The 14,876-nt window shown below is 33.4% G+C and overlaps 2 protein-coding genes across 2 annotated transcripts; both read right to left on the reverse strand.

Annotated features, from left to right (window-relative positions):
- Nucleotides 1–3,300: 3,300 nt before the first annotated feature.
- LOC140983593 (aspartic proteinase PCS1) lies at nucleotides 3,301–4,835 on the reverse strand. Its single transcript, XM_073450687.1, has one exon. It carries the CDS (start codon nucleotides 4,678–4,680, stop codon nucleotides 3,349–3,351), a length of 1,332 nt encoding a protein of 443 aa, XP_073306788.1. The 5' UTR covers nucleotides 4,681–4,835; the 3' UTR covers nucleotides 3,301–3,348.
- An 8,183-nt stretch (nucleotides 4,836–13,018) lies between these two features.
- On the reverse strand, nucleotides 13,019–14,656 carry LOC140982702 (probable E3 ubiquitin-protein ligase RHC2A). The gene has a single exon (XM_073449358.1). The coding sequence runs from the start codon at nucleotides 14,459–14,461 to the stop codon at nucleotides 13,289–13,291; it is 1,173 nt and encodes a 390-aa protein (XP_073305459.1). The 5' UTR covers nucleotides 14,462–14,656; the 3' UTR covers nucleotides 13,019–13,288.
- Nucleotides 14,657–14,876: the final 220 nt, after the last annotated feature.

The following is a 14,876-nucleotide window of genomic DNA, read 5'->3' on the forward strand; positions in this document are numbered from 1 at the left end:
TATATATATATTTGTGTTGTTCTGATTATAAATATGTATTTACATAAATATATTGAATAAACTAAAAATATATAAATACTAAATAATAATCAAATTTAGTGATAATTATTAGAGTACAAAATTGTATAACTAAATTATTTGAATGAATAATGTCATATGTATATTCAATTTTTTTACTTACTTTACTGTGAATTTATTTTAAAAGTTCGTTATTATAACTGATATTTATCATGTATCTTGATATATTAAATTCTTAAGATGATTTTTAAAATTTATTTAGTTCATATTATACAAAATATAACAAAAAAATTAAAAAATACATTAAATAATATTTACATTTTCAATGTCCAGTCCACCCTATTTTAAAATCTTGACTACGCTCCTGGGTAGACAAGCGTTAACATCTCGTCAAACTGATTGAATTGTTGTTATTAGTTCTAAGTGAGAGTCGGACAAAAGTTGAATCGAGTTTGTATGACACGATTGTATAATCTAGTGGAATCCTTACATTCATATAAAAAAAAAAAGAGACAGTAGAAAGATTTGACCTTCCAAATTTCATAAACAAATAGCACGTGTTCATTTATTTGTTTTACACAATCAGTTTTGATACACATTATTTAGCGATTTACAAGCTTTGTTTATTCATCGTTTTGGATAATTATTTCTCACATCAACTCGAATTGTTTCCCTACTTTATATTAAGTTACTCGACTTATCGGTTCAGATCAATATTTATTTTATTGGTTCTTAACCCAATCATGAATGATAAATGTGTACGAGTTGAAGAAAAAACTATGAACTCCAAGTGTGTAAGAAATAGATGGTGTCCACAAGGCAGAAACAAAAAGTGAAAACTGGCTTCCATTACTTGACCAAACAACTCGACTGACAATTCATCACAAACAGACAAAAATAATTTTTTTTCACAGTTTCCAATTCAAATTTCATACTCAATAATAATACCATATCTTTGTCCGATCTATTTGTCATATCCGATACTGAATTGGACAAAATAATTGTACTCTGTTTATCAATCAATTAATTATATTAAACAATTCAACTACTGCTCATGTTGAGAAAAGTTTAATTTTACATGGATTTTTTAATTAGTGGTGCTTTGCAATCTCGTATTATTTTTTTTGGGAATGATTATTGAACGATTAATTTGAGGAAAAAGGGATGATAATGACATATTTTTCGATGAGTAGGTCTTTCATAATAAGACAATCTCACGGATCTTTATTCGTGAGACGGATCAATCATGTTCATATTTACAATAAAAATTAATATATTTGAAATAAAAAATAATAATTTTTCGTGGGTGACCCATATAGAATACATGTTTCACAAAATTGACCCGTGAAACCGTCTCACATGAGTTTTTGCCATAATAATAGATAATCGGACTAATTAAGTTTCATTATTTATTTAATTTAATACAAAACATAAGACGATTATTTTTTTTAGAAAGATTAAAATAATAAAGTTTCAAATTAATTTGTATATAAATCACGTAATTGTTTAAATATATTAATAGGTATCATGTGCAACGATATCAAATATATATACATATATATGAGATATGACGACATAGTCTATACATGCAGTAAAAAATAATATTTTTTACATAAAAAATAATAGTTTTCCATTCAAAATAATATATATTAAATAATATTTTTCATAAGTTGAGCAGGATCAACCAATCTCACGAAATTTGTGAAAAATTTGAGATGATTTAGGATCTTCATTATAATTTGATGTGATTTTGTTCCCAATTTTTATGAAAATATTTGGTTTTGGTTTAAATTGAAACCTAACCATAGGTAGTACCTATCTATAAAAGATTTTATATATTAAAAACAGCTTAGGATAATCACTTCTTATGGTCCCCCCTATATGCATGGCTAGATAAGATATTTTTGAAATTTAAAAATATATAATATAAGATACTTTTTTCACAAGGATTAAATGATAATGGAAAGATTTTGACTTTAAATATGAAAGGAAATCTAATATAGAAAAGAAACCACATTACATTAAATACACTCTATTACGATTGATGAACAAATAGGACCAAGAAAATCAAATGTACTTTCATTATATACATATTTTTTGGTAAAATTGTGAAAATGAATTATAAAATTTTCGTGTTTTCTATTTTCGTTGTTTATTCTAAAAAATTTTAGGGATATTTAAAAAATCAAAAGAAATTACTCTAAAATTTCACCAATATAATATAATGTAATAAAAAAAATTGTGAGAATTGTACTTTCTAGTGAGACTTTCAAAATAAAATTAAGTGTGCCAACGCTGTCTACAGCAACATTTTGACTCGAGACCTTCTAGGCTTTCTTGATTTAAATTAAATTGTAACAGCTGGAACACGGTTTTGATTATCCTCCAATATTAATTTGAAATGTTTAATTTTTATCGGGTCAAACACATATTAATTAGGCACTTCTACATTTATTATTTATTAATTATATACGTTTTAGATATTATTTAAAATATTTGTATTACATTTAATTAATTGTTGTATTAAGTAGTTTGAAAATTAATCTGACTAATTATAGAGTTGAAATGCTTTCAAACCATTCTAATTACACTGATTACATACTTTCTACCCATGACTAAAGAGTAGGTATCTTGTGAGACGGTTTCACAAATCTTTATCTGTGAGATGGATCAATACTACCGATATTCATGGATAGTCCAAATAAGAGATAATCTTAGCATAAAAAATAATACTTTTTCATAGATAACCCAAATAAGAGATCCGTATCACAAAATACGACCCGTGAGATCGTCTCACATAAGTTTTTGTCATGAAAATAAATAATGGATTATCCCAAAAACTACTAATAATCTATAAATGCGGCAACAAACCAAGAGGGTTTTTAATTAGTCTATTATTATGATCTGTAGCTCAATATTTTTTTTTCAATAAAAAAATCTTCAAACCGGTTACTTTTCTACACAAAATTTATCTAAATTTTTAAGGGGCAATAAACATGGCTTCGTGTATGTACATGGACTAGTCGATGTTGGTAAAAAGATAAACGATGCGCACAACAAATTTGGCTACGTGTGGTCAGATGACTCGTCGGATCTATTGTCGTATCTCTACACATTTTTGCTGGTTTGGTAGAAACTATTTACATGAATAGTGTCTTTGTCTAACCAGCATATGACATGTGTATTGAACGATGAATCATGGTCACTCATCTATACATCATAATTGAATAAGTGACCATGATTTGTCTATTAAACACACGTATCATGTGTTAGTGAATAAAAACACTACCCATGTTGGTAGTATGAACAAAGCTCGGGTTTGATTCACTGCTACAATCCCAACCGTTGGCTTGCTAAATCGCATCTAAACTCGGCCCATCCGACCCTTGAATTCGCCAGATCAAACTCCATCCACATATCCTGCTGGTGATGGTGCCCAATCACATAAGCCTCGACTCCCAATAAATCTGAGTTCCCAAAAGTGAAGCAGAAGATCCCATCACTCCCCCGGGTCATACCCGGAACCCGGTACAGCAACTTCTCACCCGAAACACTCATTTCAACGCCTCGAAACATCAGATTCACGCTCGGCAATGGCGGCAAACCCGCCCTGTTCAGCTCCACTCTGTAGCACAAATCCATCGCCCCTTGGAACACGAAGTTGGGATCCTCGTACGGGCGCAGAACCCCCCTTGTCTGACTCAAGAACTCGTTTTTCAGCGCTGTGTAAGCCGAACCGAGCAAGAAGGTGAACTGCGTGCCCGAATCCACCATGGTTTGGCCTGCGCCGGTGTGATCGGGCTCGTATACCGACTTGGGCAGTGGAAGGATTGTGTTCGAGACCCGTATGCCTTCGAGCTGGACAGTGTACGCGACTCTGTCGAAATACGGCAGAGGGACCGACATCTGAACCATGGGAGTGTAGTTCAACGGCCGCAGCCACTGGAAATTCGCCACACCAAAGAGCAGAACGCCCGACGAGCCACTGCCCGATATGCAATATGAGAATTGAGGGTAACCCATCTGCGAAACGAATGATAAAGCGCCTCTGTTCAACCCGATTAACCCGGTGGTTTTGGAGTCTTCATCAGGGGTGGTTGTGGAGCTGGAATCCATGCACCCGAACGCCATTTTTGGAGTACTATTCGGCCCGCCGATACTGAAAGTTTCGGACGCTAAACTACCTTCGACAGATGACATATCCGCGTACGAGAGAACCACGTGGCATAGCTTATTTGCATCGCAAGAAACGGGTATGGTGAAGTCCCGGGTCCTGGATGTGCAGGTGGGTGAGGAACATGGGACCGGGCGGTAGGAGGTGGAGATTTGTGGGCTGAAAGACATTGGTGTTGAGGTTGTTTTCTTGCAGTGGAGCCATGAAAGCTCGCTCCCTGTGTCGAGCACCATGGTGACTTGCTGAGGAGGCGAGCCGACTGCGAGGGAGACTGTGAGAGACACGTTGTGGCGGAAAGAGAGCTTGTTGGGTGGTTTTGGGATGATTTGAGGCGAAATTTGCTGTGCTTTTAGTGGCAGAATCAGTGAAGAAGAAGGGTTAGCAGGTTTGCAATAACTCAGCTGCATGAAAAATGTACAGAACATAAGAAATTCAGCAAAAAGAAAGCGGCGAAACTCCATTAGCTTTGTGTTTGAGCTGTATGGCATACGGTAGGAGGGAATAGTTCTTTCTTTGGCTTTGTGGGTTTTAAAGGCACAACACAGGTTTTATAAAGGGGATCGATGAGGAGTATAAAACAGGGCACACGGGCATATTGGTCCACTTCAAAAGTAGTAATATGCCCACGAAATCGATCTACTGATTGGTCAGTTTTGAGTTTTAATCATTAATAGTTAAAATTTGGTTTTGGTTCAATCGATTGATTTTTTTTTTTAATTTTGCATTTTTTAATATTGATATGATATTAGATATTAATCATATTGTGTCGAGAGTTACCTTAAGAAAAAAATAACAATGAAATAATTAAATTATGGAAATCCATTTAAAAGATTAGTGTTATTATTTATGAAAAAGAATATATATTTTGTTTCAGTTATCGGTACTCGAAAAGAGCATGTTAAGCCTGAAGCAAAAACTCCTATTCGGGTCAAAACGAAAAAAAAAAGGGTCAATCATATATTAACCATTTAGTGATGTTATATACACAACAAAATTTATATAATAATTATTACAATACAAAAAATTCAATATAATTTGATAAATTTAATATAAAATTTCATAAGATAGTAAAAATATCACGATATCATTGATATAAGTATCGTTATACGATATATTTATTGTCCATTTCAAACTTATATGTTCATGATTCACGTTCCGCTTTTTAGAACTTTACAATTTTTTTTAAAAAAAATTGTGCCATCAATATTTCATAATTTTTTTTTATTAAACAAAAGGTTGAGTTCGATTAATTAAATAGAAATACTGAGAAAACTTAATTAGTTCATTTGAATTAAAATAAACCTGCACTAAAGATGGGACATCTGGCTGGTATTTATAATATTGCAATAAACAATCTACACAAAAATAATGTGTTAGCTTTAACCAAATCATTGTCCTAATTATTATTACTAGATTACGATGAACAACAACTTTGATAGAGACCTGAAAATTATCATTCAAATCAAATCTATGAAAATATAATTTGGAAAATATCATAATATTGATCTATATCTATTTAAAATATTTCAAGAATTATATATATATATATATATAAGTAAAAATAATCCTAGAAGATCATGGAAGACACTAAAAAAGTAGAAGAAAATAAAAAAGCATTGAAATTCCAGCTTGGTGCATCAACAACTACCAACAATTAATTTACAATTGGAAAAAAAGTGCAGAACATATGAATAAACAAATGGTTAATGACATTTTTTAAATCATATTTATTTAATTAAATGACTGATACAGCAGACAAGAGTCTCCCATTTCCATGCTTGTAAGAAGTTCAAATCTTTGTTTAATTACGAGTCATAATCACATTTAAAACATCACAATCATTTTTTTTAAATCTAATTTGACATCTATTATATTATTGATCACTATTTTCTTATGACTTTAAGACCTCCAAGAAATTGATGTTGGATGTTTTGATTGAGGATTAATTTCAAGTGTCTCATCGCCGTTTCATTTCCTTGTTCAAATTACATTTTAAAAGTTAATTTTATATATCAAATGAAAGAATAAATATCTATGATTTAATTATATATACGTGTTGGTTTAAACGTGTACGAGTCAGAGATTTTTTAGGATGGATGAAATCCAAATAAACTCTAATGCGTCAAGCTGTTGATTTTCCGAATGTTAGAGTAAATGCCCTGTAAGCCAACTGTTGGCTGGAGAATTTATTGACTCAAGTGTAATAAACAATCTTTATTTTAATAGAATTTACTTTCTAATGGTTTCGTTATACTTTATCTGTATACCCATGCAAGCAGCATAGATAAAGTCCTTGATTATGATTTAATACAAATGAATCGTAATTCGATGTTGAAACTCATTTGTAAACACTGCATATTCTAAATTCGTTCCTAGTCGATTCAGCCGGCTAAAACAGGGATAAAGGTCGCTTGAGCTCGAGACTAGCATATGTGATGTTATGTATCGCGTTTCTTGGTAAAGGCATAGAGATGTCCAAACATGCAGATGGGTAGTCATATTATGATTATACCGAACAACCCTCCATCAAACTTTCCAAGTGGTTATCATTCATCGAGAGGATAAGTCCGTGGTTATGATTGTACACCATTAGTCCTTACGACTCGGGACAACACTGAGGCCCTATATGCTAGGGTTGTGCTTTGACTCGTTTACCGGCTCCAGGAGAGTAATCAGGTGGCGAGGTTGGGTATAGTTGCGACACATATAGGAGCCAGTGCATTGTAGTCGGGGATTCACCGCTCACCTACGGGTGTGGATATCTTATGTGGTCTGATGTAATAATAGTGCATAGAATCTCTGGCCAGAGTATGAGATGTACGTTAGAGAAAGAGTTCTCCAATAGTACACGCGTTGTCACTATTATAGTTATAAATAGTTATCGAATTAATATGCAACACTCGATGAACCAATGGTTGCAGATATGATAGGGATATATGAGATGAAAAGACCGTATTGTACGTTAATCATAATCGACTGGTTCTTGTAGGCACTATCAGTGATGCCTATGGGATCATGGGGCGATGCTACTAGACGCTCTTACCATGATCCGATGGGTGCAATCAGAAATGAATTCTGACATTCTTGATCAAGGTGTTGATAAAAAGAATGGGGCTAACTAAGGTAAGCCCGAATAAGAATAAATGTTATTCTGAATCACAAGGAGTTGTGAACCCACGGCTAGCTGTATCCCTGAACCATTGAGGGTCACACAAGCACTGGATCGTTTGTTCCCGTTGAGAGAATAAATTCAAGGAGTTGAATTTATATTATGATACAGTAAATTCAAGGAGTTGAATTTATGATAATTAAATTATGAGATAGTAAATTCAAGAAGTTGAATATATGAAATTTGGAGAAAATAAATTCAAGGAGTTGAATTTATAATTTAAATGTTAAATTCAAATGTTGAATTTATGTAGGATTTAATTTATTAAGCTCAAAAGTTAAGTTTATTAAATATTAAATTTTGGAGGTAATAAATTCAAAGAGTTGAATTTATAATTTAAATATTAAATTCAAATGTTGAATTTAAAAGGGATTTAAATTTNTAGGCTTAAGGTTAAACACAATTCATTCACAATTTTTCGAAAATCCTTCTCCTTCTCTCCACAAAATTTTGGCCACTTCCTTTTGAAGGAGAAGTTTGAGCCGTCTCTCGTTTTCAATCTCCAACGTAAAAAATTCTTCTAATTTTTCTAGTGCAAATTAGAAGAGGAACAAATCATCTAGTCGTGGACCTGACTAGAAGAATAAAGAAAGGAGTTTTCGAAGAAAGTTCGTAGGGATTCATCAAGAGCTATATCCGCCTAAACCGGATTAGTTGGAGCCAAGTAATTTAATTCACCAAAGGTATAAAATTCCAACGTCCTATGAATGTTTAATTATAAAACCATACGAGTGCCTAAAAAAAATATATTTTGATTGTCAAAATAAAATAAAAATTTTAAAACTTCCGCTGAATTTGGGCGTGTAGAAAACTGAGATCCAACACCGAACTACCTTGGAGAACTGATACTTCCTTTTAAAAAAATGAAAAAAGAAGAAGTTGAAGTTATACTATTTAAACTAGCTGGCTAAGTTAGTTGTAAAAGGAAAACTTCGTATCTTAATGAGTAAGATTATCTTTGCTAGAGACAAAGTCAACATATATCTCGAAAGTGATATGAGACAACATCAATAATTAGACACACTCATTCTTAGACTCAGTAGCCTCACAACCCGACTCATTGACCTCCAATAGGTGTAGTCATTCATGTCCACCTGTTGCTTGGCATGAGATTCTGAGTTGCCACAAATGTAAAAAAATAAAATTATACACAGATTAATGATTGTTACTTTTGGCACAATAGTACTTGTTTGATCTACAACAAATGCAAAAAGAGTAGGCCTCTTGTGAGACGGTTGCACGAATCTTTATCTGTGAGACGGGTCAACCATACCAATATTCACAACAAAAAGTAATACTCTTAGCATAAAAAGTAATATTTTTTCATGGATGACCCAAATAAGAGATTCGAATCACGAAATTGATATGTAAGACTGTCTCACAAGAGTTTTTGTGATGCAAAAATATGTGTTATCTACCTGTCTACAGACACCATTTTATAAACTCGAGCCTTGATCCACTCGGAGATCAGAAAGTGGATTTTTTTATATTCAATAATTAAAAAAGCTATGACTGGTTTCTAAAAAACTATATGGAGGTATCATCTGAAATAATTTTTAGTTGGCTTTTATTTAATTTCATGTATATTGATATCACGTTACTTATATGTATTAAAAAAATTATATCTGTATTATTTGCAAAATAATCTTAATTAATCTACAAAATCCTATGATAAATATAAAAAACATATACAAAACAAAAACTAAAATAAATGTTATTGAAAATTTTAAAACATATACAAAAATTATTTGATCGAATTAAATAAAATCATAAAAAGATTTAAAATAAAAAAAATAAAGATGTTTTTCTTACAAAATCATGTCAACATAAATAATAAAAAAAAAGGCTTGGAACAATATATAATACCTATCCCAGATAAATAGAGGCTGGATGAATTGTTCACTAATTTAAAGAGGAACGACACGATGAAATATTTAATTGATTCAAGTACCCAGTTGATATTTTAATTAATGGGTAGCAAGGAATCAAAATTTGGTAAAAATCAGATAATTTTGTTTACGATCTTGCATTGTTTTATGTGATTCTATCAGGGTTGTAAATGAATCGAGCTGATTTAAGAGTTTTTCGAGCCTACTCAAAAAATATTTGATCCTTGTTTGAAATTTTTGAATTCGGCAAATTATCCTGTTGGATGGTTTACAAGTTGTTCGAGAGCTTTAATATTTTATTAAAATAATATAATTATATATTAAATAAATATATTCTAAGTTTTTTTTTTATTTTCGAATAGATGAGTAAAATATTTAAATATTTCGAGCCAAACTAAAACTCAATCTCAAAAAAAAAAAAAAAAATTGAGTTTCGAATCAAAATTGAGATCGAATCATTCAACTTAATTCAAAATTAAATTTTGGCGATCTTGAGTTCGATTCAGTTTGTTTTCTCTTCTAAAATTAAAACTTTGGTTTTTGTGAAATAACTTCGTTTTTTCATGATTTTAGTTTTATATCAAGGGAAATCCAGAATGCTGAAAAATACTAAAATATGTCTGTAAAAGTTGACGCGACACTAGAAATATCGACTTGTTTTAGCTCCATGTCATAAATTGGAACAAAATATTCGAAATTTTAAAATTAATATACTGAAACCAAAGTTTGAAAATTTATTGAACTAAAACCCTAAATTTGATAATCTAGTTAAAATAAATTATTTTGGATATATATTATATTAAAGAAAATAATTGAATGTGAATATAAATCGAAGTAAGTCAACTAAAACAAACAAATATTTTGATTGCACTCAACATCAAAGTACAGTGAGTTGCAAGAAAATACATTCAATGATGAAATATATGTAACGATGAGCGTGCGGAAAATGATTCGTCTAATTTGAATACGTGGGAGGTTCATATTATCCCATGAAAACATGAGAATATGCGTTTGTATCGATATTTATTTATATAATTATTGATATATTTATTATATCATATTGGGATAATAGGAAAAATAGTCCTCTAATTTTGTTTTTTGTTTTTTTGTGTTTTAGTCTTTTTAAATTCGAATTTAGTTTTGGGTCGTGCAAGTTAATTTTTTTGCAAAGTGCTGAGGTGGTGATGAATATCACTTATGTGACATCGAAAAATAAGGATATGCCAACGAAAAACAACTGAAGGCAAAAAATTAACCAACTTAAATGACCAAAAAAGTTTTTCTAAGTTTTCCTATTTTGTTGCTTTACATGTCCTATAAGTACTTGATTATTTTTTTGGCCTTTGGTCCTTTTTTGTGGGCACGTCAATATTTTTTACTGTCATGCCAAAACTCCGATAGAAAAGGACCAAAAACCAAAAATTAACAAATTTATATGACTAAATTCAAAATTTAAATAATTACAAAACTCAAATATAAAATAAATTAAGTTAATAACTAAACATGATATATTAATAGTTCAAATACAAAATTGGATAGACAAAAATTACTTAAGTAGAATTACATTTGAAATAAAAATCTCCTGCACATCAAGTGGTAAGGATAATCAGTTACTCTTTTTTATTTTTATTTCTATTTCTATTTCTATTTCTATTTCTATTTTTACTTATAATATAACATATTAGTAGAATTGTTTGAATCAAAATTTTGCGGGCATAAAAGATGTTAGAATGTTATAATTTTTCATTTTGGATTGAGCAATCAAAACATGGTGATTGAGCTTCTGTACAGTTTAGAAGATTTTATTTGCGTTGTTATAATTCCACACTGAAAGTGTCGGAACCAGAAATTTGATATCTATCTGAGCTAAACTTTTTCTTAACAAATACAAAACAGTACACATCAATTAGAATTTCTGAGCTAAAATCATACCTTTTTTAGGATATGTATTTCTTTTTCTACTTCAGTTAAATCCAAAAAATTTAAATTTAAAGTAACAATACATGTCAATTAGAAACAACAATCGTGAGAGATGACGTGAATAGAAGTAATGCAAGTAAGAATCGAAAGAACACTTTACAATACAAATTTGGAATATAAATGAAAATTCGAAAACTAAACTAGAGCAATGTAGTAAAAGATATGATCAAACTACAAAGGAATTTTAAGAAACATAAAATACGTTACTAATTCGAAATAAATTTAAAGAAAATGCTATGATAATTTTGTGAGACAGATATCCAGTCCGACCTGATTCATGAAAAATATTACATTTTATATTTAAGTATTAATTTTAATTTTAAATATGATTGGTTTGACCGGTCTCACGAAAAGAGATAACTGAGACGGACTCACACTCTAAATTTTCAATAAAATGATGATCACCTCCTTACATAAGAACTATTTGAAGATGAACTTACCTGGCAATAGATTCTAACTAATAAGTAATAATAATCATATAATATATATTTTTTTAATCTTAATCCCAAAATTATAAAATCAGATACAAAATCTGTTCCTTGTGGCACCTAAATAAATAAAGCCAAATCCAAAAGAAAATGGAATTAGGCATTTAATTGCGCCCCATTTTTTTTAGAAATCATGGCTAGTTTAGATCAGTGGGCTTTGTTTATTTCTGCCTTAGACAGGCTTTAATTGGTGAGGTCCATTAATAATCTCACCATCCAAAAAATGAGGGAATTTAATCACAGAAAAAAAAAATCAAATTGTCTATTTTTTTCCCCACACATCATCGGTGCTCACATAAGTGCGCACGGTAGATGTGCAGCATATCAAAACTCTATATATATATAAGTTAGCTCTATTTTGACATAAAGGAGTGGAAATTATATTTAACACATTAAGTTGATCGATTGATTATTCATTAGTCAATATGTAATTATACGTCCTTAATCATTAAGGACCAATAATGAGTTTTGCTGAAGAGTCTCGCAAAAGATGTGTAAAAAGGCTTTGAAACAATATACTTCTGCGCCTCTCCCTAACACTAGGAGTGTTAAGTTTCGTGTAGCTTTAGCCACTGGATGAGATGGGACTCCGCGCCAAACAAGCCCATCCGCGAGCTGTAGCATAGACCAACCGCACTTCTCACACAGTGAACTCGAAGCCGGAACAGCGAGGAAGATGAACCCTAGGGCGATTTCAGATACGAAGGTATGACACAGAACACTCAAAATCATGCTTTCGGACCCCTGTTCAGTTCAAATTTTTTAAACGAAATAAGCCTTCCAAAACCTGACCAAAACATCATGCTCTACCCTGTAAAAACATATCAGAGAACATGTGTCTGGCAGAAGTTTTGGGCCACCACCTTTGGGGAGAGATGACTCGATGGACAGATGACTCGATGGATGATGAATGATTGAACCGCCTAGTGGCACATTCAAGATGCTAGCTTATCATAGTGGAATTTCTCAATACCTGCATCTTGCATACAATAAACTGCACCAAGGGGTGCTCCCTTGCACAAGTTGTGAGAGATAGGTATACCACAAGAATCGGTAGCATCTATTCTGACAACTCTATAACTTCGATATAAACAAGTTCACCAAAAGAGGTCTTTTGAATGTGATGATCCATCGGCATAAGATTCACGGGTAAAGTTAGAAGGCAAAAATTACATATGAAACAGATATATATAGCATTTGAAAGCTTCAAAGGAAATCTTAGATGACAAAATTACAGATGAAACAGATATTATATAGCATTAGAAAGCTTCAAAGGCAACATTAGATGGCAAAAAGTACATATAAAACATGTATTATCTAGCATTAGAAAGCAACTACAACGTGAAAAAATATAAAGGGGAATAAACTAGGAAAGAACTGCTAACTTCGAATGCAATATGTTGATACATTAGGCCGGGCACACTACTCATGCTCCGATTTATCAATTCTTTGTTCCATTTCACTCATATTACTTCTCTTAATACAATAGAACAACAGAGAGTTTACAACAAGCCATCATAGTGTGCCCATAACAAATATATGTATTTGATTTGAAATCAAACTCAAGATATCACCATCTCCTGTCATTCCCATCATCAACTTCCAAACCCCATCCTCTATGCCGACTGGATGAGGAGCTCAAAACCGAAGGCAACAAGCCACTCCTTCGACTCGTCGTAGAATCCAAACTAGAATTAGAGTTGGCCGATCCCCTTCGACCAAAACAAGCAAACAAACTATTGACGAACCTCCTCAAGCCACTCCTCTCCCTGGATACATTCCCTCTAGAACCCCACGAAATCCTCCTTGGAACACCATTGCTATTGAAACCACCATCCATTTCAGTGTAAACCACCGGTAACTCCCTTTCGCCACCTCTTCTCCCACCGGAAAACCTCCCCACAGCAAACCCTCCACCTGGTAATCTCCATATCGTCAGTCCTACCGTCTCATCATCATTCCCCACCTCACTCGCAGCTCTATTCACTTCACTTGCATCCGGATTAACGTTATTATTCTCGTTTTCAGTGGGCAACTCATGTCTACAAACGGGACAAGAATTTTTCAAAGTAAGCCATGGCAAAATGCAATCTTGATGGTACAAGTGGTTGCAGGGCATTTCGCGAGCCTCACTTCCCAACTCGAATGCTTCTTTACAAACCGCGCAATACGATTCAACCGCTATATGCTGGTCAACTATCTCCACAGTGGGCATAGATTCGATCGCCGCCTTCGAGGCAGGCGGATTACTATCAATTCTAGCAAGCCCGTTCGCCTCAATTTGAGCCAACTGATCAAGCAACCTGTCAAAACCAGACCCGAGCAAGAATTCAGACATGGTAGCCGGTAATGGTCTCAAACCCGACCCGGCTCCATCATCATAGTACAATTCGAACCCCCTACCACCACCCGCAGCAGCCTCCTCCCCCGCCCGGCTACTATTGGGACCACGAAGAACAATAACCGGGTTGAACGGCGACCTGTCACCCCCGTTCCTACGGCTCCTCCTCAGCCTCGGGCTCGAGCCCGACCCTGAACCAGATCCCGAATCTGGCGTTCGCATCATATACATGGCGGCCGCCGGGAAACGTCGTCGCCGCGAGTCGGAGAGCGAAGATCGAGTTGGGTTATCCACCTCCTCCACGAAACCGCCGCTGCAATCCGGGCAAGAGACAGAATCTTGGTCCGAAACCCTAACAAATCGGTTGCATCTGTAGCACCAATAGGTTGAAGACATCGACATCCACGGATCTTTCTCTTCTTCTTCAGCTACAATTCTTGAAATTAACGAGAATTACACAAGAATAACACGAACCCAGATCCGCAAAATCCAATCTTTGTGCAAGCAGATCGAAATCGAAGAGCAAATAGAGGGAGAGAAATGGGGGATCTAGGGATGTAGGAATGATGAGAGAAGATGAAACAAAAGAACGGAGGATACGATTGGGAATAAAATTGGGAAAAGGAGGGGTATATGTTGAATAAAGTGGAAACTGTGAGGGTAAATATGGAAATAAGGGGTCTTGACAAGGGGCGGTTTAGTGGGCGTCAACTGTCGGAATGTGAACATTGTACTGAATAGGCGCGTGAGGCGTCAACTGGTATATTCCAATCCCATCATTTCTCGATTAAATTAGTAATACATGTATATTTTTAGG

This window comes from Primulina huaijiensis, chromosome 8 (genome assembly GCF_012295235.1).
Source record: "Primulina huaijiensis isolate GDHJ02 chromosome 8, ASM1229523v2, whole genome shotgun sequence".
NCBI lineage: Eukaryota > Viridiplantae > Streptophyta > Magnoliopsida > Lamiales > Gesneriaceae > Primulina > Primulina huaijiensis.

Coding starts and splice junctions, on each gene's coding strand:
- LOC140983593 (XM_073450687.1), bottom strand. CDS start 4,680: ATGCCATACAGCTCAAACACAAAGCTAATGGAGTTTCGCCGCTTTCTT.
- LOC140982702 (XM_073449358.1), bottom strand. CDS start 14,461: ATGTCGATGTCTTCAACCTATTGGTGCTACAGATGCAACCGATTTGTT.